The sequence below is a fragment of the Chiloscyllium plagiosum genome, chromosome 12 (genome assembly GCF_004010195.1).
Source record: "Chiloscyllium plagiosum isolate BGI_BamShark_2017 chromosome 12, ASM401019v2, whole genome shotgun sequence".
In the NCBI taxonomy this organism is placed as follows: Eukaryota; Metazoa; Chordata; class Chondrichthyes; order Orectolobiformes; family Hemiscylliidae; genus Chiloscyllium; species Chiloscyllium plagiosum.
Window position 1 is genome coordinate 70,093,317 of NC_057721.1, and position 26,841 is coordinate 70,120,157.

The window sequence follows — 26,841 nt, forward strand, 5'->3', positions numbered from 1 at the left end:
TCCGTTTGGAGGTGGCGGAAATGTCGTTGGATGATATGGTTTATGCGAAGGTTGGTAGGGTGGAAGGTGAGCACCAGGGGGGTTCTGTCTTTGTTACATTTGGAGGGGTGGAGTTTGAGGGCGAAGGGGCAGGATGTGGACGAGATGTGTTGAAGGGCATCTTTAACCACGAGGGAAGGGAAATTGCAGTCTCTAAAGAAGGAGGTCATCTGGTATGTTCTGTGGTGGAACCGGTCCTCCTGGGAAAAGCAGCCAGTTGTGCAAAAATTAATTGCAGGTCAGGTGACTGGTCAGGACAGTAAAGAATGACTTTAAGGCTAATTATGAAGAAGGAAGTAAAGCAATAGAGAAAGCTAGCTAGAAACGTAAAAGTGGATATTAAGAGTTGCACAGATATTTAAAGGAGTAAAGAGAGTAACTCAATGGGGTGAATGACCTAACTTCTGCTCCTGTGTCTTATAGTCTTCAAGAAGATACAAATATAATTCCAGTACTAGCTGTTATACCAGAGATAGAAGGGAGAGGGGAACTTGGTAAGATTGCATTTCCTAGGAGTGCTCCTGAGGGCTGAGGGCTGACAAGTCTCTGGGTTGTGGCGTACTTTAACTCAAATAGAGGTGGCAAATGAGACAGTAGATGCGAATGAGATAGTAGATACATTAGTGTTAATATTACAGTATATTCTAGAAAAGTTCTATTCAAGAAAGGAGGGTCGGTAGGAGAAAAGGAAACAAAAAGTTCAGTTAGCTTGATAAAATAAGCCAAAGACGCTTGACGTTCATCATGAGGAAGGTGCAAGAAGTGGTCATTAAAGAGGTAATAGCTGCACTGTTAGATAATCTCAAGGTATTTAGGAATAGTCAGCATATGAAAGGAAATCCGTGCCTAATCAATATTGTTCGAGATTTTTGAAGAAATAACATGCACTGTCAATAAAGGGAGTCTGTGGACATATTGTACTTGAATTTTCAGAAAGCATTTGACCAAGTGTCATATAACAGGTTACTACACAAAACAGAAGCTGATGATATAGGCGCTAACATATGAACGTGGAAAGAAGATGGCTGGCGGGAAACCGAATCTGCATAAATAGGTCTGCTCTGGGACTTCAGCTTTGTAGCAATGATTGATAGAATTTATACCAATGATTGATACAATTTATGTCAATGATTTAGATGTAGGGAGCAAAGGCATGGGAAATAAATTTGAAGCTGATGCAAGACGGATAGGAAAGTATGTTGTGAAGAGGACATAACGATGTTATAGATGAGATGGAATCGAAAGATTGGTTGAATGAGCATACAAAAAATTTGTAGATATATTGAGAAATAATTCACTTTGGCAGGAAGAATAAAAATGCAGCTTATTTCCTCAATGGAGAAGGGCTCCAGAACTCAGAGATCTCAGGGCAGAATTTTACCAAAAATAGGTTTCATGTTAATTTTGGAAGGCTACTGTCCATGGGCCCTCATGAATTAACTCACACACATGTATGCTGTATCACATATTATGTAGGCATCATGACTTCACAGTGATATTCTGGTGCAATCTCACATTCAGCAACTTTGGGTGAAGCCAGGACCTTGTGGTGTGGTCACACCATAGGGGCCATATTGAAACCACAACCACGCAACCTTAGAAAAAAACATCCAAAGATAGCGCCAAAGCAGATGATCCAACTTAGTCTCCTCCAATGGCCCCTAACATTACAGATGCCAGTATTCAACCAATCCGATTCAATCCACATGATATCAAGAAACAATTGAAGACACTGGACACTGTAAACGCTCTGGCTCTGACCATATTCAAACAAATTCATGGTTGTGGGAGGTCAGATATCTCAGCTCCAGGATATCTCTACAGGAGTCTGTCAGGGTAGTATCCTAGGCCCAATCATCTTCAGCTGCTTCATCAAAGACCTCTCCCCCATTATAAACTCAGCAGTGAGGTTGTTCGTAGATGATTGCATGATGTCGAGCACCATTCATGACTCCTCAAATACTGAAGCAGTCCATATCCAAATGTAACAAGATTTGGACAATATCCAGACTTGGGCTGACAAGTGGCAAGTAACATTCATGCCACACAAATGTCAGACAATGATCATCTCCAATAAGAGACAATCTACCCACCACCCCTTGACATGGACTGGTGTTACCATCACTGAATCCCTTACTATCAACATCCTGGGGGTTATCATTGACTGGAAACTCAATTGGGCACACCCCTAAACATAGTGGCTACAGGTCAGAGGCTAGGAATACTGGAATGAGTAACTCACGTCCTGCCTTCCCAAAGCCTGTCCACCATCTCCGAGGCACAAGTCAGGAGTGCAATGGAATACTCTCCACTTGCCTGGATGGGTGCAGCTCCAACAACACTCAAGAAGCTTGACACCATCAAGGGCAAAGCAGCACTGGCACCACATCCACAAGTATTCACACCCTCAATCAACAAACCTCAGTGGTATACCATCTTACACAGTCACTGGAAGCTATGTCAGTAAAGTGGATTGAAAGTTGTAAGAGTACACAAATCTTGCTGACTCTAGCTTGCTGTGTGTCTGGCTGTCTCGGTGGGTGGACAGGTTGATCATTGACAATGGACAAGCCAAGGCCAGCAGGGCACTCAGGAGCTGTTAGCATTGCACACAGACCAGTGTTACATTAATTTAACCATTGGTGCTCAGCATTAATGCCAAGGCAATAGTAGAGTGATAGACCTCAACTTCACTCCAGGTGGCTCTTCTTCTCAAGAAACAAGGTGGTGCTAGATTGCATCCAGACAGGGGAAGAACCACAGACAGACCCCCCACCGCAAATTTCTTCTCAGTACACTCCACTTCCATTCTGCCAACAATTACTGATCTGAGCAGGCTGAATCTACCTCCAGATAGGATACCGTCAGCACTGAGTTGTTTGCCCAAATCTTACAGCCCAACAGAGAGAAAGCAGCCTCACTCCTGGTTATGGATCCTGGGACTGCACATAGATGTAGTGGGAGGGCAAGGAAAAAGAATTACCTTTGAGGCCATTCAGGTGGCATGCTGACACTGTATTGTAAATCAAATTGAACATCTTTACATTTAAAGTCATCAAGTGCCTGATTGACTGTCATTTTATCTGTCGGACTGTCTTAAGGGGTGACGTCCAATATGGCATGGACATCCAAACCTTGTTCTACTGGAAAAGTTCTGAATGCAAAGTCTGTACTTAGATGATATATTGAAGTGCATTGAATCATTACGTGTCAGAGTTAAACAGGCGGCTCATAAAGTCGAAGGAGGTGGCAGGTTACAGAAGATTGGCATTGCTTATCTCAGGGAAACATCCTGCACAGTGGCAGGTTCCAAACATCCTTCCGCCCACACATTCATAATTGCACTCTTGTCTGGGTGGTCGTGTGTGTGTGTGTGTGTGTGGGGAGAGGGGAGTATAGGTTCATTCTGGCTAAGTGTAAAACAAGGGAACCCACACTCATGTAAGGATGGGTGATGTCTAATACTGCATGGACATCCAAACCTTGTTCTAGTGGAAAAGTTCTGAATGCAGAGTCTGTACTTAGATGATATATTGAAGTGCATTGAATCATTACGTGCTCCTTCAGCATTGTCTGTGACACTGAAGGTTGAACAATGATGAGTGGGTGAGATGAATCCACTGTCTTCAGACATCTTGGTGGGGGGGATGCCAAAAAGGAGGAGTCAATCTGGGTGTCCTGTATCTCCTCCCCATGCTGACAGAAACTGCAGCTCTAACCTCTCCATGTGAGCACTGGTATTGCCTGTTGCTCTTGGACTTGTGGATACCTTTTGGGCTGCTGAATTAATCTGTGCAGATTTGGAATGTATTCTTGGAATATATTTTATATAGGGCAAATACAGGAGAGACTTTCAAATTTAACTATAATCACTTGCGCTTCATAAACGTTATGATTGATTTGTCATGATTAATGTAATGGTCAAGATTGCATGTGGCCTGGCTCTCTTTATGACATTGTTGGCAACCATTGAGTTCCATAAACAGAATGATTTAATGGTAGGTGATAGTCAAAATATACATCTGGTAATAATACTGGTTAGCTGCACCACCAACTGATGCAAGGTGTCATCAACCGTGCTTTCAAGCAGCACCTACTCAGCAATAACCTGCTCTGTGATGCCCCGTTGGTGTTCTGCCAGGTCCACTCAGCTCCTGACCTCATGACAGCCTTCATTCAAACATGGACAAAAGAGCTGAATTCCAGAGGTGAGATGAGAATGACAGCTCTGAACATCAAGGCTGTATTCAACCAAGTGTCGCATTAAAGAGCCCTAGCAAAACTGGAATCAATGGATATCAGTTGGCAAACCCTCGAGTGGTTAGAGTCATACCTGGCATGCAGGAAGATGGTTGTAGTTGTTGGAAGTCAGTCGTCTCAGCTCCAGGACATGTCTGCAGGAGTTCCTCAGGGTAGTGTCCTCAGCCCAACCATCTTCAGTTGCTTCATCAATGACCTTCCCTCCATTATAAGATCAGACATGGGAATATTCACCAATATCCAGGCTTGGACTGACAAGTGTCATGTAAAATTCATGCCACACAAATGCCAGGCTGTAACCATCACCAATAAGAGACAATCTACCCAGCACATTGTGGCATTCAATGGTGTTACCTTCACTGAATCCCTCACTATCAATATTCCAAGGGTTATCATTGCCCAGAAACTCAACTGGACACACTCCTAAACATAGTCGCTACAAGAGCAGGTCAGAGGCTAGGAATACTGTGGTGGATAACTCACGTCCTGGCTCCCCAATGTCTACCTACCACCTACAAGGCAGAAATCAGGAGTGTGATGGAATACTCCCCACCTGCCTGGATGAGTGCAGCTCCAATAACACTCAAGAAGCTTGACACCATCCAGGGAAAAGCTACCCGCTTGATTAGTAGTATATCCACAAGGACCCACTCCATTCACCAACAGTAGCTCAGCAGCAGCTGTGTGTACTATAGACAAGTACTGCAGAAATTCACCAAAGGTCCTCAGACAGCCCCTTCTAAACTCACCAACACTTCCATCTAGAAGGACAAAGGCAGCAGATACATGGGAACTCCACCACCTTCGAGTTTCTCACCATGCCAGGCACTGTGCTGACTTGGAAATATATCACCGTTCCTTCACAGTTGCTGGGTCAAAATCCTGGTATTCTCTCCCAGATGGAATTGTGGGTCAACCCACAGCAGGTGGACTGCAGCAGTCCAATAACACAGCTCACCACCATCTTCTCAAGGGCAACTAGGCTTAGGCAATAAAAGTTGGCCCAACCAGCGATGCCCGCATCTCACAGGTCAACTAAAAAAATGTAACCGCTCTGATTTCCAATTTAGGAATTGTCACTTGTTTCCCTCTGGTACCAGAGAAAACAGCAGCCTGAGTGAGTTGAGATTAGGTTGTTATGAAATCCACAATGTATGCAAGTAGGTTGCTCACCACTTACTAGAGAGATCCTCAACTCACCATTCAAATGTTAAGGATAAAAATATTTGTTTTGTCAAGAACCATGTTTTTTTTCATTTTTGCCTCATTTTTCCAAATTTCCTGCCAAAATCTACATTGTTCAGAGGCTGGGAAAATTCAGCCACACCTGTTCTAGTGCAAACAATGTAAGTATGCAAGTACAGCAAGTAATTAAGAGAAATAATGAAGTACTATCCATTAATATGGACGGAATTGAACCTAAAAATAAGGATGTTATGCTTCAGCGCTACAGGTCATTGGTGAGACCACATCTAGATTACTGTGTGCAGCTTTGGTCTCCTCATTTAAGCAAGGCATTAAAGGCAGTTCACAGAAAGTTTATTAGATTGAGATCTGGAATGAATGGGCTTTCCTATGAGGCACGCTTGAACAGACTAAGTAAGCTGTCCTTACTGGTTTAGAAGAATGAGGGGTAGCTTGATTGAAGTATATAAATCCTGAATGATCTTGACATGAAAAAGATGGTTCTTCTTGTGGTGTGTTCAGGACTAAGGGGCAATGTTTAAAAATTAGAGGTTACCTTTTTAGGTCAGAAACGGAGAATTACTTTCTCTTAGATTTGTGCAAATTTGGAAATCTCTGCCTGAGAAGGTGACAGGGGTGGGGGGGTGTTGTCACTGAATATTTTTCAGATGTAGGTGGACAGATTCTTGTTAGGCAAGGGAATTAAGATCTGCTGGAGTCGATGAAAGCACACGCAACTCAAAACACAAGTACTGCAGAAATTCACCAAAGGTCCTCAGACAGCCCCTTCTAAACTCACCAACACTTCCATCTAGAAGGACAAAGGCAGCAGATACATGGGAACTCCACCACCTTCGAGTTTCTCACCATGCCAGGCACTGTGCTGACTTGGAAATACATCAGCAATTATCTTATTGAATGGCAGAGTAGGCTGGAGGGGCCAAGCAGCCTACTTCTGCTTCTGATCCGTATGTTTGCAGAAGTATTTGTACTTATGTCACCAGTTGTTGGTATGTTCCCCATCCCTTCGTATCCGACTGAAGCGAGATGCTGGGTTGAGGGTCCCCACTAAACTCCAAGGGCTCCTCAGTGTCTGAGAGGGTGACAATTTGCGTGTCCCACCTTCTGCCCCTTTCCCCACTTTTTGTGATGTCTTGTTCTACAAGAAGCAAAAGATGATGAGAGTGTGATCAATGGCCAGTCCTACAGTGCATTGCATCACTCTTGTGCTAAGTGGCAGTAGTGGTTGAACACATAGGGAGCTGAGAAAGTACACCAACAGTGAAGGATGGCAGTTAGAAGTGATGAGATGAGTGTCCATTTGCTGAGATAGAGAGGAAGCAATTGCACCATAAGGTGGAGGTGCTCGTCATTCCTGAACTGGGGAGGAGTGGGGGGCACTTTAAACAGCTTCCTGAACTGTGAACACGATTGGGGAACATGCTCCTGCTACTCCCCTTCAGTCACCCCTTCCCTTCCTGGCACCAAGTTTCCTCCTCCCTTTCTGAGGAAGGGAGGGAGATGCCATTCTGCACCTGAATACACCCACCAGGAATTCGAGAAAACTGCCGGTCATTCACTCTGAATGATGCTAACCCAGTTCTCTGTATATCTAAATGTTTTCTAATTTCATTTCTGCATTTGCTTTTTAAAAAGTAGACAGCACTAAACAAAAGAAAACCCCAAGACCTGCGGATGCCGGAAATCAGAAATTGCTGGAAAAACTCAGCAGGCACCTGACCTGGCAAAGGCTCACTCAGTCTGAAATGTTAACTCTCTTCACAGATGCTGCCAGACCTGCTGAGTTTCTCGAGTGATTTCTGATTTTGCTTCAGATAGCACTAAATGAGCAGATCAATATCATGGACAGCAACACATATTACCTTGACATGAAATGGCCCCAAAGACTTCAGATCTGGGTTTTGGGCACACGTTGACCACAAAAGGACACAGAACCTACCCTCATGATTATCAAGATCTTGATTTGATAGCAGGTATTCCCATTCTGGTACTTGTAGTATAACATTACAATAATCTGCTCCTTCTGTGAGATAGCATTTACGAAGCAAAAAAAGGGAAAAGTGTCAGAAGGACATGGGAAAACTCTCAAGGTGATGGAGGCAGTGGGTTTGGAGGGTGATGCGAAAAGATATTTATTTTAGGGGACACTGGGATTGTGGAGTTATTATTCAGCTGATGAACCCAGGCCTCGATTAACACTATTGGAAATGTGGATTCAAATGCAACACTGTTCCCTGAAAAAAATGAATTAAGAGCTAATAAGCAGTTTTTACCGACTCCAGTCCTGGTCTAAAAGCATTGCAGGTGGAAATTTCTGGCCCAGGGATGCCTTTTGCCAGATCAGGAATTCCTAGGAGGGGATTATGATCCTGATATTAATGTCAGGGTAAGTTCTGAGGTTTTTGTGGAAGAGACAAGACCACTCCCCATCCAAAGCCAGAAGTAAAATCCCATTGCAACCTAAGGCAACAAATATTGATTCTCAGGTTCCTGAGCTGTGAAGTGAGTGTTGTGTGAAACTGGGCACAGTCAGATTGGGATTATGTTGTGGTTTAAATCACAGTGTACTCTAAAGAGACTGCTCCAGCAATGACTGCCACTATCTTCAACCCATCATAATTTCAGCAATAACTCTTTTTGAACTTTTTGTTTCCTAAGAATTCAATCTTAAATATCTGTTGCGAGGTATCTTTTTACCTAAAATCCCCATGGAATACGCAGACAGTCCTACATGAAGCAGTTAAGCGTTGCTTTATGTATTTGAAATATCATATAGGGAGATGAATGAAATACATTTGTCTGGTTTAAAATAAATTAACAGGAGAATCAACGTTTCGGGCATAAGCCCTTCTTCAGGAATGAGGAAAGTGTGTCCAGCAGGCTAAGATAAAAGGTAGGGAGAAGGGACTTGGGGGAGGGGTTTTGGAAATGAGCCTCCAGTGAAGCACTAGTGTTCTGTCCCGTTTGCTATTTATGTGTCTTGGTTTGTTGTGACAGGTGATAGCTTTTCCAATTCTTTTTCTGAGAGGTTGGTAAATTTGATGTGTTTGTTGATGGAGTTCTGGTTTGAATGCCAGGCCTCTAGGAATTCCCATGCATGTCTTTGGTTAGCCTGTCCCAGGATGGATGTATTGTCCCAGTCGAACTGCTGGCCACATCCCGCCCCTCCACCCTCAAACCCCACACCTCCAACAAGTAACAAGGACACGTGGTTAAAGATGCCCTCCAACGCATCTCATCCAAATCCCATCCCTCCGCCCTCAAACCCCACCCCTCCAACCATAACAAGGACAGAACCCCCCTAGTGCTCACCTTCCACCCTACCAACCTTTGCATAAACCACATCATCTAACGACATTTCCGCCACCTCCAAATGGACCCCACCACCAGGGAATATATTTTCCTCCCCACCCCTTTCCGCAAAGACCGTTCCCTCCATCAGGTCCACGCTCCCCAACAACCCACCCTCCCTTCCTGGCACCCTCCCCTGCCACTGCAGAAATTGCAAAATCTGCACCCACACCTCCTCACTCACATCCATCCAAGGCCCCAAAGGAGCCTTCCACATCCATCAAAGTTTTACCTGCACATCCACCAATATCATTTCTTCCACCTCCAAACGGACCCCAACACCAGGGAATATATTTCCCTTCCCCCATTTCCGCTTTCCGCAAAGACTGTTCCCTCTGTGACTACCTGGTCAGATCCACGCCCCCCAACAACCCACCCTCCCATCCTGGCACCTTCCCCTGCCACCGCAGGAATTGCAAAACCTGCGCCCACTACTCCTCACTCATCTCCATCCAGGGCCTCAAAAGAGCCTTCCACATCCATCAAAGTTTTACCTGCACATCCACCAATATCATTTATTGTATTCGTTGCTCCCGATGCGATCTCCTCTACACTGGGGAGACTGGACGCCTCCTAGCAGTGTGCTTTAGGGAACATCTCTGGGACACCCGCACCAACCAACCCCACTGCCCTGTGGCCCAACATTTCAACTCCCCCTCCCACTCTGCCGAGGACATGCAGGTTTCAGTTTAACTGTTGGCAAAGATTTCAAATTGGTAAAAACAAGGGCTGCAAATGACCTATCACCTCCATCCCCACCCCCATTCACCTATTGTACTCTATGCTACTTTCTGCCCACCCCCACCCCCCTCTCATTTATCTCTCCACTCTGCAGGCACCCTGCCTCTATTCCTGATGAAAGGCTTTTGCCCGAAATGTCGATTTTCCTGCTCCTCGGATGCTGCCTGACCTGCTGTGCTTTTCCAGCACCATTCCACTCTGGACTTTGGTTTCCAGCATCTGCAGTCCTTGTTTTCACCCAGTATGCATGCATGGATACCAGTGATAGTTGGTCATGTTTTCTTGATGGCTAGTTGGTGCTCATATATCCTGGTGGCTAGTTTCCTGCCCCTCTGTGCAATGTAATGTTAGTTGCAGTCCTTGCAGGGTATTTTGTATAGGACATTTGTTCTCCTGGCTGTTGTCACAGGATCCTTTAAATTCATCAGGCGCTGTTTCAGTGTGGCGGTAGGTTTGTGGGCTACCATGATGCCTAGGGGCCAGAGTAGTCTGGTCATCATTTCTGAAATGTGTTTGATGCATGGTAGGTTGGCTACAGTCCCTGGGTGTGTTGTGTTTTCCTAGTTTGTGCGAAGATTTGTAGCTCGGGTGCTCGTTGTTGTGGTTCTGATCGCCGAGCTGGGAATATGTGTTGCCAACGTTTCGTCCTCTGTCTAGGTGACATCCCCCGTGCTTGGGAGCCTCCTGTGAAGCGCTTCTGTGATGTTTCCTCTGGCATTTATAGTGGTTTGAATCTGTCGCTTCCGGTTGTCAGTTCCAGCTGTCCGTTGCAGTGGCCGGTATGTTGGGTCCAGGTCAATGTGCTTATTGATTCAATCTGTGGATGAGTGCCATGCTTCTAGGAATTCCCTGGCTGTTCTCTGTTTGGCTTGTCCTATAATAGTAGTGTTGTCCCAGTCGAATTCATGTGTTCAACACATATTCCCAGTTGTGTTTTCCTGTTTAGTTCTGTTGTGCAGGAATGCTGCTACAAACTTTGTGAAACATTTTTTATAAAGGATGCTGTGAAATTTGAAAGGGTTCAGAAAAGATTTACAAGCATGTTGCCGGCATTTGAGGGTTTGAGCTATAGGGAGAGGCTGAATAGGCTGGGGCTGTTTTCCTTGGAGCGTCAAAGGCTGAGGTTTATGAGGTTTATAAAATTACGTTTATGGGGTTATAGAGGTTTATCAAATCATGAGGGGCATGGATAGGGTAAATTGACAAGGTCTTTTCCCTGGGATGGGGGAGTTCTGAGCTACAGGGATAGGTTCAGGGTGAGAGGGGAAAATTTTTAAATGGGACCAAAGGGGCAACTTTTTCACACAGAGAGGGGCACGTGTATGGAATGAGCTGCCAGAGGTAGTGGTGGAGGCTGATACAATTACAACATTTAACAGGTACCCAGATGGATATATGAATAGGAAGGGTTTGGAGAATATGGGCCGGGTGCTGGCAAATGGGACTAGATTAGGTTGGGATATCTGGTAGGCGTGGATGAGTTGGATCAAAGGATGTGTTTCGATGCTGTCAAACTCTGACTCTAATTACAGCATTAGAAAGAGGAGATTGCTGCACAGAGAACTCAATTCCACCTGAAATATGCTGACTATTAAAACCGGGCTTCTATTCACTGTGACCTCACGATTCGAGTTGTGCTCACACGCAAAATAAAGTGGAGTGGTTTGCTCTTATTTCCCGGAGAATCTGAAGTCATAACAACAGGGAGAGAATTCCGTTTTCCTAGCGGCTGCTGAGATACTTTGCAGGTACTGTGAGGCTCCACCTGAAAACCTCAGATTCTCAAAAAAAAATAACCAGAAGCAAGGTTTTTCAGAGGAACGGTGAGAAATCACAAGAGTAACTTATTTAATTTACCTTTCGTAAGTGGAACCGGACACCAATTGCGAAACAGACACCGATTTTATCAGCCTTCCTTTCTCTTTCTGTCTCCAGTTTCGTTTTACTAGCAATCACAGATTCATTAGTACAGTTTCGTTCCGCTAAACGCCTTGACTTCCCGGAAGTCAGTAAAGTCAAATGATCGCCGCTCCCAGCATGAGATTGGCGGTGGGTGAGATTGGCTGGAGGGCATCATGACTGTCCCCCATGATCAATATGGAACTCATACTAGAGCAGCAAATTGCAATGAACAGGAATGCAGGAAATAAATCCAAGTGGGTTCCAACCTTTAGGAACAAATTACTGCAGATGCTGGAGATCACAGAGGGTCAGACAAGTATTCACGGCGAGAGAGCAAGCTAATGTTTCTGATGAAGAGTCAACTGGACTCCAAACGTTAGCTAGAATCCATCTTCATGGATTCTGTCTGACCCCCAGTGATCTCCAGCATTTATTGCATTTAGGACGGTTCCAAGCTTTAACCTTTTTAAAGCCACATTCTAGATCAGCAAGTGAGGTGGAGCAAGTTAGGTGTGGGACCTCCACTGGGTGAAACAAAGGCCAAATGATTAATGGCTGATGACTATTGGACATTAGATTCAAAAGGAAAACGAGTGTATCCTGTCCAAGTTCTGCCTGTAGGAGGTAAAATTAGATGAGGTAAGTATTGCACTACACACACACACACATATTCCTACACACACACACTCTCACATACACACCGACACAGGTACACACAGACACGCCCACAGACACCCACACACACCCTTATAGACACACACTCCCACACTCACACATGCACCCCCTCACAGACTTAAGACACTCTGCACTCACTACACACACACACTTTCTCACAGTCACAACCCCCACCCCAGACAGACACACACACACACACAGACAAAGACCCACATGCACACATGTGGGGTGAATTTGTACTTGCAGAGTTACATTGCACTTTGTTCAAAAACTGCATACATTCATGTAGAACTCTGAGCTCAAAAACTGCATGAATTTATGTAAAACTCTTGTTATCTTACTTTTTAGATTAGAATCAATCTAAACATCAGGTCATAGACAGAGAACACAGGGTGCTAACACCTTCAACATATTGTCTAGCTATCACCATTGTTAACAGCTAACCCGAGAATGCAACTTTAAAAAAAAGGGTTTTGTGATTTACACATGAAAGAAGTGAAACTATCACCCCAGTCCAACACCGGCATCTCCAAATCATGAGGTAAGTATGACAGCGTTGTTAAAGGAAGTAACTGGAGAAACTCAGCAGGTCTAACTATAGACTCTGACTTCCAGCATCTGCAGCCTTTACTGTCTCAAACTCAGCAGATCTGGCAGCATCTGTGGACAGAAAGCAGAGTTTCAGATCCAATTACCCTTCTTCAGAATTAAATCATTGGATTTTACAGTACAGAAGGAGGCCGTTTGGCCCATTGTGTCTGTACAGGCTTCCAAAATAGTTATCTAGCTAGTTCCATTCTCCAGCCCCATCTCTGCAGCCGTCTAAATTCATCACTTTCAAATATACCGTAAATTATCTCTATCTGCAAAATCACAAATTGCAAATTCACTTATCCGCGCTAAAAAATAAGTAACAACAAAGATCAACATCCACAGGCAAACTATCCACAATATTTTAAAGCTACTTTTAAACGAGCTTTTCAAACTCTCAAATTTCATCATTCAAACGGATTCTCAGCAACAGAAGCCTCGAAGGCACAGAGGAATAACTGTACTGTCTCTCTTTTTTGAATCCTTTTATAGATCCACCTTCACTAGTCTCCAGACAGCACATTCCAAAGCCCCAACAACTCTCTAAGTGAAGAATCTTGATTTGTGTGGAGATGTTTGTCTGTTACATTCAGTGTCTCTGTCTGCTGGGCTGACCACTTCCAGAGCCTTATCAACATTGATGCTACACTCTGTTGTAGCATCCTTTATCTTCTTCACTGGGAGTACTGTCCTTGACAGCATGTTTCCCTTGCTTGTATATCACACAGATTGGTTCTCTGGAACTGCAGTCACATTCTTTGCAGACACTTTAGAACAGACAGTAGGGGCTGGGGTATATGCATTGAAGCATTTTGTCATTGAACCCACTATCATATTATGCCTTTCAAGTAGGCATTATGAAAATATTCAAAGTCAATAGCCAGGCATCCTTTCTCAATCTGACCGTTAGCATTGTTCCTTTTGGTTAACAACATGGTTAAGATAATTCAAAGGGTAGTGAAGAGTCAATTGCATATCCGCAGATCTGGAGTCACATGTAGGTCACACCAAGTAAGAATAGCAGATTTCCTTCCATATTGGTGAATTAGATGGTTATTTTTGAATGACAATATGATGATACTTGTCATAGTCACTATGACTGTCTTTCAATTTCAGATTTATTAATTGCATTCAAATAACACCAACCAATATTGTGGAATAAGAACTCATGTCCTATTGTCCTGAGACTCTGGGTTTAGTTAGTTCAGTTGGCTGAATGGCTGGCTTGTGATGTAGAGTCAATGCTAACAGTATAGATTCAATTCCCACACTTACTGAGGTTACCTTCTGAAGGGGTCGCCTTCTTTTGAGGTGTAGTAACCTGCAGGTTAAACCACCACCAGTCACCTCTCTCTAATGAGAGACTAGGACAATGATGACTTTACCCTTTGAGCCAATCACCAGCTCCTGTCAAGTTTCTCTAGCAGCTGGATCAAGGAAGTTAGAGAATAGAATAGAATATCCTTTATTGCTGCATGTACTCCAGTACAAAAGTACTGTGGAAAGCTTTTACAATGGCTGCCTTTAATGACGCCATCTCAGGTACAAGTATCTAGGCACAAATCTTACAGTAAAAAAAAGTGTTGTTACAGATTTTAAAAAAAGATTAGCATGAAACCGTGAAAAAGTCCAGAATGATAATAAGTGACCACCAGTACGTCAGTTTCAGTCTGTGCCTGCATTCCCCAGAGCACGAGGCCATGGGGTTCCACATGCCAGCCTCCATCCAGGATCACTCCGCCACTGCCTGGCCCACTCACTCCACTTCTCGACTCCACTCTCCAGGTGAGGGCAGCCAGATGGGGGGGGTGAGGTGGTGGGGAGGAGCATGGAGAACAGAAAAGCTCCAAAGAGAAGAAAAAAATAGGGAAAGGGACTGATGAGTAGAGGAGCCCTGACTGGAGCATCCTACTCTGCCGCCATCTTGGATCTGGTACTGTTAAATGTTTCAGCTGAAACAACATTGTGTCGGTTCAGTGATTGAACAAGAATTGTATGTGGGTGTCATTATTTGGATGGAAGACTCTGTGGATTTGGGAACTGGGTTCCTCAAATTACAGACTCTTTCTTTTGTTGTGCTTAGTTCTTGCCAACACTTCCCAGCCCTTGTGATGACAAAATAGGTGTTTCACCAGGAAGGGTAAATCCCAACCCCAATTTCAAACATGGCTCCTGAGCCACTGAAGGCCCAGGGGGCAGTGGGACATTGGCAATCTTGTTGCTGCTGCCTCTTTATTGGTCACCACTAGATTTAATTGAGTAGCCCTCCTGAGATGGCTCCCCCATTTATCACCAGCTCTCCCCTCTTCCTAGCTATCGCACCTTATGTTTAATAAAATCCCAATCCCACCCAAATTCAATAAGAACAGAGTTTTGGAGGAATGAAAAGTCCAAGCCTTTGTCTGAAACAAAGTTAAAAATCACACAACACCTGGTTATAGTCCAACAGGTTTATTTGGATGCACACTAGCTTTCGGAGCGCTGCTCCTTCATTAGGTGATTGTGAAGAATAAGATTGTAAGACACAGAGTTTATAGTAAAATATTGCAGTGTGATATAACTGAAATTATATATTGAAAAAGACCTGGACTTTTGTTAAGTCTCTCATTTTTTAGAACGACCATGTTGGTTTCAGTTCTTTCATATGTAAATCACACAATTTTTTTTAAAAGTTACATTCCCAAGTGCACTTTAACAATTGTTGTCATGTCGGCCCAGATAAGGTATTGAAGGTGTTAACTCGTTGTGAGGCTGTCTGTGCCACAATGGTCTCATCTAAAATCTCGATTCTAATCTAAAAAACAGATTTACATAGTCTTACCTGGATTCATGCAGTTTTTGTGCAAAGTAAAATGTAATTCTGCAAGTACAAATTCACCCCACAAACGTTTATGTATGTGGGTTTGTGTGTGTGTGTGTTGGGGGGGGGGGGGGGGTGTAGGTTATGAGTGTCTGTGAAAGGGTGTGTGTATGTGTGTGAGTGTGGGTATAAAGGGGTTTAAGTCTGTGAGAGGGTATGTGTAGGAGTGTATGTGTGAGTGTATGAGAGAAGGTCTGTGTGTGTGTGTAGGTGTGTGCATGTGTCTGTGTGTGCATCCGTCTGTCTGTGTGTGTGTGTATAGTGCAATGAGGTCATTTGTAGGTTTAGTCTGAAACCTGATTGTGTACCTCTGAAACTTCCATCCAAGAGCTTTTGTTATCCAAATAAAACACAAACATTCATTAGTACGATCAAGTCTACCATACCCCCATATTGAGCCAATTCTTCAGTTCCAAGCATTCCCCTTCCTCTCTTACCATCCGTACCAATAAAAAGCATCGACAACACGACATGTAAATCCACCTAGATTGACCTGAGGAGCCTCAAAACCACACTGTGAGGTCTGTCAAAAGCAAAAAATGTATCTGATTATTGTTAGGTCTGGAAATATCAGTACGAATGATGATTACTTCCATACCTGTAAAAATGAATGACATCTATTGTTAACCCCCATTAAGAACAGGTTGTCCGTCAGTGAGAAACCACACTACAGATAGTCAAGGAGCTACGTGTATGGTGACTCTTTCCATTGTCCACATGCTGATTATACCGTCAATGCTGGTATTACTACAGGCACTTTTCTTTTCTCCTTATATACCAGTAACTTTGGCACTTTCTCATGTGCAGAACTTTAATATCTAAGGAGGAGGCTCTGCACAAATGATTAAGACGAAAACAAGATATCTCACACACAACAGTGTGGGTTTTTCACATTTCGGCTGGATCTTGACTCTCTCTGTGTAATACAAGCTTGCAATATCATTGAAACTCTGGCTTTCTACTGCACAATCCCTCCGCCTCTACTTATAAATGATACTCCATGTATAAAGATAGGCTTTAACATTTTATAGTTTTACTATAAACAATAGTGAAGATGAACAAGAAAGCAGAATGATCTCGGTCAACTGAACAGGGTGCAATTTGGAATGCTTCTCAATTTTCGATAAAACTCAATAAAACTTGGACAGGTGATCATGAGCTTGTGCCAGCCGTTGCTGTCTACTTCTGAGGGTCTTCCTCTTGTCAGCAACATCTATCTCTTCCTTCAGATATTCATCAATTTGATCCTTCTGTATCAGTTGAAGCATCTCAATCTGCAGCTTGGCGGCAAACTCTTGGAGGATGTAATAACTTATTATCAGAGGGATCTGGTTAGCCAATCGTTCAGTTGCAATCTGAGGAAGAACAGAAGGAAAACATGAATTTCCTTCCAAGTTAATGCCTGGCAATGTTCCAGCTTCACATGGACTGGCACGCTATGTACTCCGCCTTGCAGAGTTGCTGAGTGTACCTTATAGATGTCATATACTGCTGTCACTGTGTGTCAACAGTGACTTGAGAGAAAGTTGTTTGGGCTTAGGACACCAGCCTGATGGAGCACTGGTGACATTGTACTAGGACTTAGATGAAATGACTCCCAATTTGTACAATTGTGTTAGTCGAAAAGTGTGGCGGTAGAAAAACACAGCAAGTTATGCAGCGTCCAAGGAGCAGGAGAATCGATGTTTCGGGCATAAGCCGTTCATCAGGAATGTGGGAGCGGGAGGAAGAGATAAATAGGAAGCTGGGGATGGGGGGTAGGGTTAAGGTACTGGGAAGGTGATAGGTAAATGGAGATGGGGGTGATGGTGATAGGTCAGAGGGGAGGGTGAGGTGGCTTGGATTTGGAGGTGGGGGTGGCCCAGAACTTGCACGTCCTTGGCGGAGTGGGAGGGGGAGTTGAAGTGGTCAGCCACAGGGTGGTAGGTTGTATGGTGTGTGCATCCCAGAGATGTTCCCTGAAACGTTTTGCGAGTTGGCGTCCTGTCTCCCCAATGTAGAAGAGACCACATCAAGAGCAACAGATACAGTCAATGAGGTGTTTGGATGTGCAGGAAAATCTCTGCCAGATGTGGATGGATCCTTTGGGGCTTGGATGGAAGTGGGGGGTAGATCCTTGGGGTCTTGTGTCAGGTATGATTTCAACCAGTGGAGAGACTTTCTGCTGATTGTGTTGCTTAACCTGACTTCCCTTAGCGTCAAAGAGTCATACAGCACTGAAACAAACCCTTCAGTCCAACCAGTGCAGGCTGAACATAATTCCAAACTAGTCCCACCTGCCTGCACGTGGCCCATATCCCTCCAAGCATTTCTTATTCATGGACTTTTCCGAATGTCATTTTAACATTGTAACTTTACCCACATCCACTACTTCCTCTGGGAGCTCATTTTACACAGGAACCACTCTCATGTCTTTTATAAACCTTGCTCCTCTCAACTTAAAAAATATGCAACCAAGTCTTGAAATCCCCCACCCTCGGGAAAAGACACCTGCCATTCACCTTATCTATACCCTTCATTATTTTATAAACTTCAATAAGGTCATCCTACTCTCAACCTCCTACATTCCAGTGAGAAATGCAAACTTCAAAGATTTGTGTACCTGTCTCTGTGTTCTAAGGTCCTAGTGAATTATCTAAATTACTTCTCCGCTCTGCATCCTCACCAAGTTGATTGCAAGACTTGTTTCACTGCCTCTGACTGTCTCTCATTACTACCCAGGACTACAAAGATGTTGAACTCATTACTTTCCCTCATCCTTTCCTCCAATAACTGATTAGCCTCTTGCCTCTAAAATCTAGTATCCATCAACCAGTTATTACTGACTTGCCACAATTGATCCAATCTTGGAAGCATCCGGTACTCATGGGTCTTCAGAATGTCAACTCAGTTCTTAATTGTTACACTATTCCCAAGAAACATCGTGCTGAGATTAAGAACACTGAAATTTGATGTACAAACATTACCAATGATTTATTAATTACTGTATTGGAACATTCTTGAGATATTCAACATGTAAGAGAAGGAAGAATCTTTTCACAAAAGAAAAGCTGTCATCACAGATTGTGATGTGCTGCTACGTAGTTTGCAATCTAATATTCTTCTTCCAAGGCAGTTTCTAATAAAATCTATTTCATTGGCCACTCAGCAAATTGCTGTCGACATTGTTCTGCTTTGCATGAAACAGCTTCAACACATCAGTTACTTCTACTAATCGCATATCAATCAATTGAGATTTTGTTAGGAGTTAAATGGACACAATCTCTCTCTCCATTCTTCCTGTTTTAATTTTCTACAATCTACACAAATATCTATTTAAACCCATTCAGAAGGGATCTGAACCTACCGTGTAGTATATTTTCAGATGAGTTGTCATTTCATGGATTGTTGCACCGTTGTTAGGCAGAGACGGATTGATAAAATCAAAGTTCTTTGTACTTGAACGTTTGTCATCCCTGTGTGAACCTTCTTCAGATTTAGACTTTGCTTTCGTGAGCTTCTGACCATAGATACTGTCTTGGGAATACACCACATTTTCAATTTTGAATTGAATTTGCAGCTGTGTTTCAGCCAAGCTCTCTTGTTGCTTCTTTAGGTCTTCAATCCTTATCTAGTGATAAAAATATGAACACTGTGATTCTTCGTTCCAGATATGTTCATTCATCTCAATTTTGTCTCTAATTGGTCAGGATAATGTGTCTGCCCAACAGAATTGTACTGAGGATGAAGTAATTAAATTATGAGGCAAGAATGAATTGACTAACCTTTTATAACTTTGAGTGCAGAAAATGATAGAGCAATGGTAATTGGGGTGATTATGATAACTAACTGTTTTAGAGGGAGAGACCAATAGTTGTAGTGAGGAAATCCTAAGTAAGAAGGCATCGTTTTAATGGTAAATGCTGTTAACATACAAATCAGCCACAGTCTAATTGGACGGGAGTACAGACTCTTAGGACTGAATTAACTATTCCTGTTGCTATTGGCAGAATTTCATGGAGCCCCACCAATGGATTTATAGATTGGAAGAAGAAGCCTTGATGGATGTTGAATTCCGGTCCAAGTTCTGAAAGAGAAACCAGCATTCTCGATGGTTGAAGTGTTTCAACATTAACTGTTTAAACTAAGCCAATGTCTAATAACAGGGCATTGCTAATTGAGCTGACCTGGGTTAAATTCAAAAGCGTCATGGTGTAGAGGATGTGGCTGTAATTGCGAACTCTTGGTTAAAGGGTCATGGGTTGCATTCAGTAGTTTGTAGTGTCAGGAGCTGGGATGATTAAGCCTCTTTGTAATGTCATTGAATTCATTACAGGGAAAAAACCTCAGCAAATGTTAGTCCAGGGAAGTGTTCACTTGGGGTATGCTGTAAATTCAATCCTAACAGTGAAATAACATGAAGATTCATTCATTAAAAGAAGAAGAGAGTATATGGAATCATCTCTCATCAAGATTGACATGAGGACAAATTGTTTTGCTCAGTAACATAATCTGAATGCAACAGTTATTTGTGTGTTGGAGGCAGTTTCAACAGTAAATCTCAAATGGAGATTTGAAACAGATTTTCAAAAAGTCCCTTGTGGAAACAGCAGGGAGGTGGGACTCATTGGATAGCTCAATCCAAGAGTTAGCACATACTTCGTTGAATGAATGCACTCCTTGTAAGTTGCTCAGCTGCTTTAGTGTATTTCAGCATAACTCAAGTCACTACACCATGTGACTCATAGAATCCCAACAGTGTGGAAGCAGACTATTTGAACCATCACGTCCATGCCAATCCTCCAAAGAGCATCCCACCCATAGCCACCCCCTACCCTATCCCTGTAACCCTGCATTTTCCCATGGCTAATCCACCTAACCTGCACATCTCTTGTCACTATTGACAACTTAACATGGCCAATCCACATCTTTGCACAATGGGAGGAGACCGGTGCACCCAGAGGAAACCTACGCAGACACAGGGACAATCCGCAAACTCCCCACAGATGATCACCCAAGGATGGAAGTCTAGATTAGAGTGGTGTTGGAAAAGCCCAGCAGGTCAGGCAGCATCCGAGGAGCAGGCAAATTGATGTTTCGGGCAAAAGCCCTTCATCAGGAATGAGAAGGGTTTTTGCTCGAAACATCGATTTTCCTGCTCCTCAGATGCTGCCTGACCTGCTGTGCTTTTCCAGCGCCACTCTAATCTAGACTCTGATGTCCAGCATCTGCAGTCCTCACTTTCACCCAAGGGTGGAATCAAACCAGGGTCCATGGTCATTGTGAGACAGCAGTGCTACCGACTGAGACACTGTGCCACTCCTCTAAGGAAATTAAAATTAAAATATCTTTCAATAAACATTCCATCCTACAAATGGTCTTCCTGCTAACATTAGACTTGCTGTTCTAGATGGTGCTAAATGTCAACATATCCATAAGCATCCATAATTGTCAACAACAGCATGAAAAGCTCCCTTATGCTCTTCCTGCAAGTGATAACTGATGAAAATGTGTCGATAACATAGATGCCTGAAAATAGTGATGATATTAACATGTGAAGACTTGACTGATTCAGATGCCACTATTATGTATGTTTCCTATACCAAGATATGAAACAATTTATTTTAAATAATAAATTCTACAATTGACTTCCTCAACCCAAATTCTCTGATGCTTTATGAGGTAACATGTACTCTTATAGTCTTGTAAAATAGCTTTGCAGGTGAAAAGCAATAACTTTTAACCTATGAATTAATATCTACTCTGTACCTTGGCAGCTCTCATTAGATTAGGGAGTCCCTTGAAATTGTAGAAAGCGACATCTGTAAAAGTCTCGCGGACAATTTCTATAAGTGAAAATGGGAAAGAAAGAGTCAGGAACATAATTATAACAGTAATCAAAAATGCTTAAGATTGACGTGAATGCATAGGATTAACAATGAGGTAGAAAGATCAGTCTTAACCTGACTGTCCACAACTGACCATCGAGGATCATCATCAGTGACCTACCCTCGACCAAAGGTCAAGAAAAGTGATGTTCTCTCAGCTTTCATCCTTGTCACCTCAAGTACAGAAGCAGAATGTGTCAAAATACTGCAAAATCTGGACAACATTCATTCTTGGTATAAACACAGATGCCCTAGCATAACTGAAGTCAATGGGACTCAGGGGGAAAATCTCCTCTAGTTTCACTCATACCTCACAAAAGAAGACAGTTGTAGTCATTGATTGTCAATCATCTCAGTCTCACTGCAGAGGTCCCTCAGGGTAGTCAAATTTCTGAGGAGGTTGAGTTTTGAGTAAGGGTCATTCGACCGGAAACGCTAACTCTGATTTCTCCCCCACAGATGATGCCAGACCTGCTGCACTTTTCCAGGATTTTCAGAAACTTAAGAAGTGACTTCAGAAATCACCGGTGCTGCTATTGGCTGGGTTCAAGTAGTTAGAGCAGGGGTAGTGCCTGGAAGTCATTGCTAGATATGGCTGAAAGTGGAAGGAAGGATGACCACAAACATAAGACCATAGACATTGGAGCAGAAATTAGGCCATTTGACCCATTGAGTCTGCTCCACCATTCAATCATGGCTGATAGGTTTTTCAATCCCATTTTCTCGCTTTCTCCCTGTACCCTTTGACCCCCTCAGCAATCAAGACTGTATCTGTCTCTGTTTTACTTATACTCAATGACCATCAAGCAGTATTTGTTTGTTGCAGCTGAGAGGTACTGGAGTTTACAAACAGTTAGTGCCATCCTAGGGAAGCTAACCGTCTTCAAAAGAAATGGAAGCTTATCTGTACAGCCTCAGGATTCTAATGGAGGGAAATTTCAGGAGAAGCGAGTGAACGCCCAGTCGATGATGGAATGGCTTGTGAGGGAATTTGAATGCTAGGTCATTAAAAGTGTGGACTTGTAAACTTGGTTGTTTTATTTTTCTAATGTTGTATGGTAAGTTTTATTTATTTATTCAAAACAGTGGAGAACTGTAACTTTCTTGTCTAAGGAAGCAAATGTCCTCAGTGACATTTCAACATAAATGCAACAATCTCATCTGAGGTCGAAAGGGAAAATAAACAATACAGGCAATAGGAAGGACTGATAAGCAGCCTAGGTTTCCTCTAACAACAAGTATGTTTTAACAGTGAGAGCTGTGGATGTGTAATGGTGTAACTGATTGGATAATGTAGCCATGTATGTTATTTTGCACTCAATTGGATAATAGAGTCATTTGTACTAATTTGGGTCAAGATATGAGTAAGTGAAGTATAACATTTTTATTAGAAATTATTTGCCAAAATAGTAAATTGGAAGGTTGTTATCTATAAAACTGGTATCAAAACCTTTGTTCTTGTGATAGAGATTTGAGTTGTCCGCCATTTTTGGAGATGTACAATTCCCAAGCATACATGAATAAATAATGAAAGAAAGAAATTTGAGTGTCATCTGGTCTAAGAGGAAATAAAGGGTTTATACTCACCCTTACGGCGATCATAAAACAGAATCAAACTAAGTCAGATTCTCAGCCCTCATGGCTCAAACAGAGTGCTCGCCGATACTAGTCTTCCCAGGGTATCAGCCTTCTCAATGGCAAATAGTACCTTTAACCTGTGTCATACATGACCCAATATTGCTTCAACATATATTCCTGCTGACATTGCAACATCGATAGTGATGTCATAGAAAACTGAAAGTCCCTTTACGCAAGGACTGAAAAAAACTCTGAGGAAATTATGAGATTACTCAAGGAAAGAGATTCACCAGAATGATATCTCTCTTCCCTTATGGCCAAATTAGTGGAACAATTAATCAAGGCCAGGGAGCATATGAGCAGTTTACACCCTTTGATTAGTGACTGGAGTGAAGAAGGACCTTAAGGACATAAGATAAATTTAAGGTAAGAATAGGATAATAAAGAGAAAAGGGAATAAGTCATTCTGGTGAAGTCGAAAGATTCAAGCGAAGAATGATTTGGATTTCATTCTTTGATGAGTAATGTTTCAGTTGACTCACCGGTAACGTTCTTTAATGTCTGAATGGCAGGTTGTTGCAGTTTAACAATCTGCTGCTTCACTATTGACTCAAACGTTTTGTAATTGATGAACCCAGGCAACTCCCGTCCACGGTAGGCCTTCTCATATTCCATCACCTTATCACACATCATCTCATAGACTGTTATTGAAAATAAATAAATTGGAAATTGCCACATTTTTAATAGACATTTAATACTTCACTGTGTGATACTCTAGCAGCAATATACTTTGCTCTGGACATAGGCAAGAGACTAATAATTGTGGTCACATCACAGATCATCAATCAGAAAGAAAGACATTCTTATCCTAGAGGGGATTTTATGACTTTAGACATAGAAATAGACATAGAACCAGAACAGGCCCTTTGGCCCATGATGTTGTGCCGAGGTTTAATCCTAATGTAAAATAAAATAACATAACCTATGCACCCCTCAGCTCACTGCCCTCCATGTGCATGACCAGCAGTTGCTTAAATATCCCTAATGACTCAGCTTCCATTACCACAGCTGGCAACGCATTCCATGCATTCACAATTCCTCTGACGTCTCCTCTATACCTTTCTCCAAATATCTTAAATCTATGACCCCCTTGTGCCAGTCAATCCTGCCCTGGGGAAAAGTCTTTGGCTATTGACTCTATCCATGCCTCTCATTACCTTGATACCTCGATCAGGTCTCCTCTCTTCCTCCTTCTCTCTAGAGAGAAAAGTCTGAGCTTAGTCAACCTCTCTTCATAAGACAAGCCCTCCAGCCCAGGCAGCATCCTGGTAAACCTTCTTTGCACCTCTCTAAAGCCTCTGTATCTTTCCTATAGTAGGGTGACCAGAACTGGACACAATATTCCAAGTGTGGTCTCACCAGGGACTTTTAGATGTGTAGCAAAACCTCGTGGCTCTTAAACTCGATCCCCCTGTTAATTCAAAGCCAAAATACCATATGCTTTCTTAACAACCCTATCCAGTTGAGTGGCAACTTTGAGGGATCTATGCACTTGAACACCAAGATCTCTCTGTTCCACCACACTGCCAAGAATCCTGTCTATAATCCTGTATTCAGCATTAGAGTTCGACTTCCAAAATGCATCACTTCGCATTTATCAAGGTTGAACTCCATTTGCCATTTCTCAGCCCAGCTATGCATCATGTCTATGTCATGCTGCAGCCTGAAATAGTCCTTGATACTATCGACAGCATCTCCAATCTTTGTGTCATCGGCAAATTTACTAACCCACCCCTCAACCTCCTCATCCAAGTCATTTATAATAACTATAAAGAGCAGAGGCCTAAGAACAGAGCCCTGCGGGACCCCACTCAACACTGACCTCCAGACAGAATACTTTCCATCTACAACAACTCTGTCTTCTGTCAGCCAACCAATCCTGAATATAGACAGCCAAATCTCCCTGCATCCCATACTTCCTGACTTTATGAATGAGCATTCCATGGGGAACCTTATCAAATGTCTTGCTGAAGTTCACATATGCCACATCCACTGCTCAACTTTCGTCGACCTATCTCGTCACCTCCTCAAAAAACTCAATATGATTTGTGAGGCACGACCTGACCCTCATAAAGCCATGCAGACTGCCTTTAATCACACTATGCTTTGCCAAATAGTCATAAATCCTATCCCTCAGAATTCTTTCCAAAATCTTGCTGACCACAGACTGACCAGACTGACTGGTCTGCAATTGCCAGGATTTCCCTATTACCCTTTTTGAAAAGAGGAACAACATTTGCCTCCTTCCAATCCTGCTGTAGGACTCCTGTGGAGAGTGAGGAGGCAAAGATCTTTGTCAATGGCTTAGCAACCTTCATTTTCACTTCCCGGAGCAGCCTAGAATACATCTGGTCTGGCCCTGTGGACTTAGCAATCTTAATGTTTGCCAAAATTTCCAGCACATCAACTTCATCAATCTTGATCTGTTCAAGCCTGTATCCCAGCTCCTCAAAGTTCTCATTCACAACAAATTCCTTTTCCTTTGTGAAAACCGAAGCAAAAAACTCATTTAGGGCTTCCCCTTTCTGCTCAGACTCCACGCACAAGTTCCCTCTGCTATTCCTGATTGGCCCTACCTTCTCGCTGATCATTCTCTTATTGCTCACGTTTAAGTAAAATGCCTTTGGGTTCTCCCTAATCCTTCTTGCCAAGCCTTTTTCATGCACCCTCCTGGCTCTGCTCAGTCCATTTCTGAGCTCCTTTCTAGCAAGCCTGTAATCCTCTAAAGCTGTGCTAGATCCTTGCTTCCTCCACCTTACATAAGCTGCCTTCTTCCTTTTGACGAGAAACACCTCTGTTCTCGTCATCCAAGGTTCCTTAATCTTACCCCTTCTTACCTGTCTCAGAGGAACAACTCACAACAACTGCTCCTTAAACAGTCTCCACCTGTCTGCTGTGCCCTTTCTGTGGAACAATTGCTCCCAGACTGTAATTCCCAACTCCTGTCTGATAGCGTCATAATTTCCTTTTCCCTAATTAAATATCTTCCCTCGGTAACTGCTCCTTTCACTCTCCAAGGCTATGGTAAACGTGAGGCAGTCGTGATCACTGTCATCAAAGTGTTCTCCAACCGCGAGATCTGACATGTGCCCTGATCATTGCCGAGCTCCAAATCCAAAATGGCGTCTCCCTTTGTTGGCCTGTCTACATACTGAATAAGGAAACCCTCCTGAACACACCTGTCAAAAACAGCTCCATCCAAACCATCTGCACTTAGGAGGTTCCAATCGATATTGGGAAAGTTGAAATCACTCATAACAACCACCCTGCTACATCTGCATTTTTCCAAAATCTGCCCACCTATGAGTTCTTCAATCTCTCTATTGCTATTAGGGGGTCTGCAGAAAACCCCCAATGTGGTGGCTGCTCCCTTGCTGTTCCTACCTTCCACCCATACTGAGTCAGTTCAAACCTTCCTCAACAACCTTCATTTCTGTAGCTGTGCTGCACTCCCTGATTAGTAATGCTACACCCCCTCCTCTTTTTCCACCCTCCTGTTCTTTTTAAATGTTCTAAGCCCAGGAACAACAAGCAACCATTCCTGCCCCTGTGAAATCCACGTCTCCGTTATGGCCACAACATCATAGTTCCAAGCACTGGTCCTTGCTCTAAGTTCGTCACTCTTATTTCTGACACTCCTTGCGTTAAAGCAGACACACTTTAACTAATCCCTTTGTTTCATCGTGTGAGAAACCTTCCCGACAGATTCAC

The 26,841-nt window shown here is 43.1% G+C and overlaps 2 protein-coding genes across 2 annotated transcripts in view; both read right to left on the reverse strand.

Annotated features, from left to right (window-relative positions):
• LOC122554844 (repetitive proline-rich cell wall protein 1-like) overlaps positions 1 to 3,117 on the reverse strand; it is a 6,387-nt gene extending 3,270 nt beyond the window's left edge. The window contains exon 1 of the mRNA XM_043700190.1: positions 3,023 to 3,117. Coding sequence (XP_043556125.1) covers positions 3,023 to 3,117 — 95 coding nt within the window. The remainder of the gene's footprint in view (positions 1 to 3,022) is intronic.
• Positions 3,118 to 16,422: 13,305 nt separating this feature from the next.
• The window catches only part of LOC122555399 (interferon-induced GTP-binding protein Mx1-like), a 56,362-nt gene continuing 45,943 nt past the window's right edge, over positions 16,423 to 26,841 (reverse strand). The window contains exons 11-14 of the mRNA XM_043701370.1: positions 23,613 to 23,771; positions 21,374 to 21,450; positions 18,972 to 19,235; positions 16,423 to 16,980 (exon numbers count right to left, since the gene is read on the reverse strand). Of these exons, the coding sequence (XP_043557305.1) occupies positions 16,756 to 16,980; positions 18,972 to 19,235; positions 21,374 to 21,450; positions 23,613 to 23,771 (725 nt within the window). The 3' untranslated portion in view covers positions 16,423 to 16,755. The remainder of the gene's footprint in view (positions 16,981 to 18,971; positions 19,236 to 21,373; positions 21,451 to 23,612; positions 23,772 to 26,841) is intronic.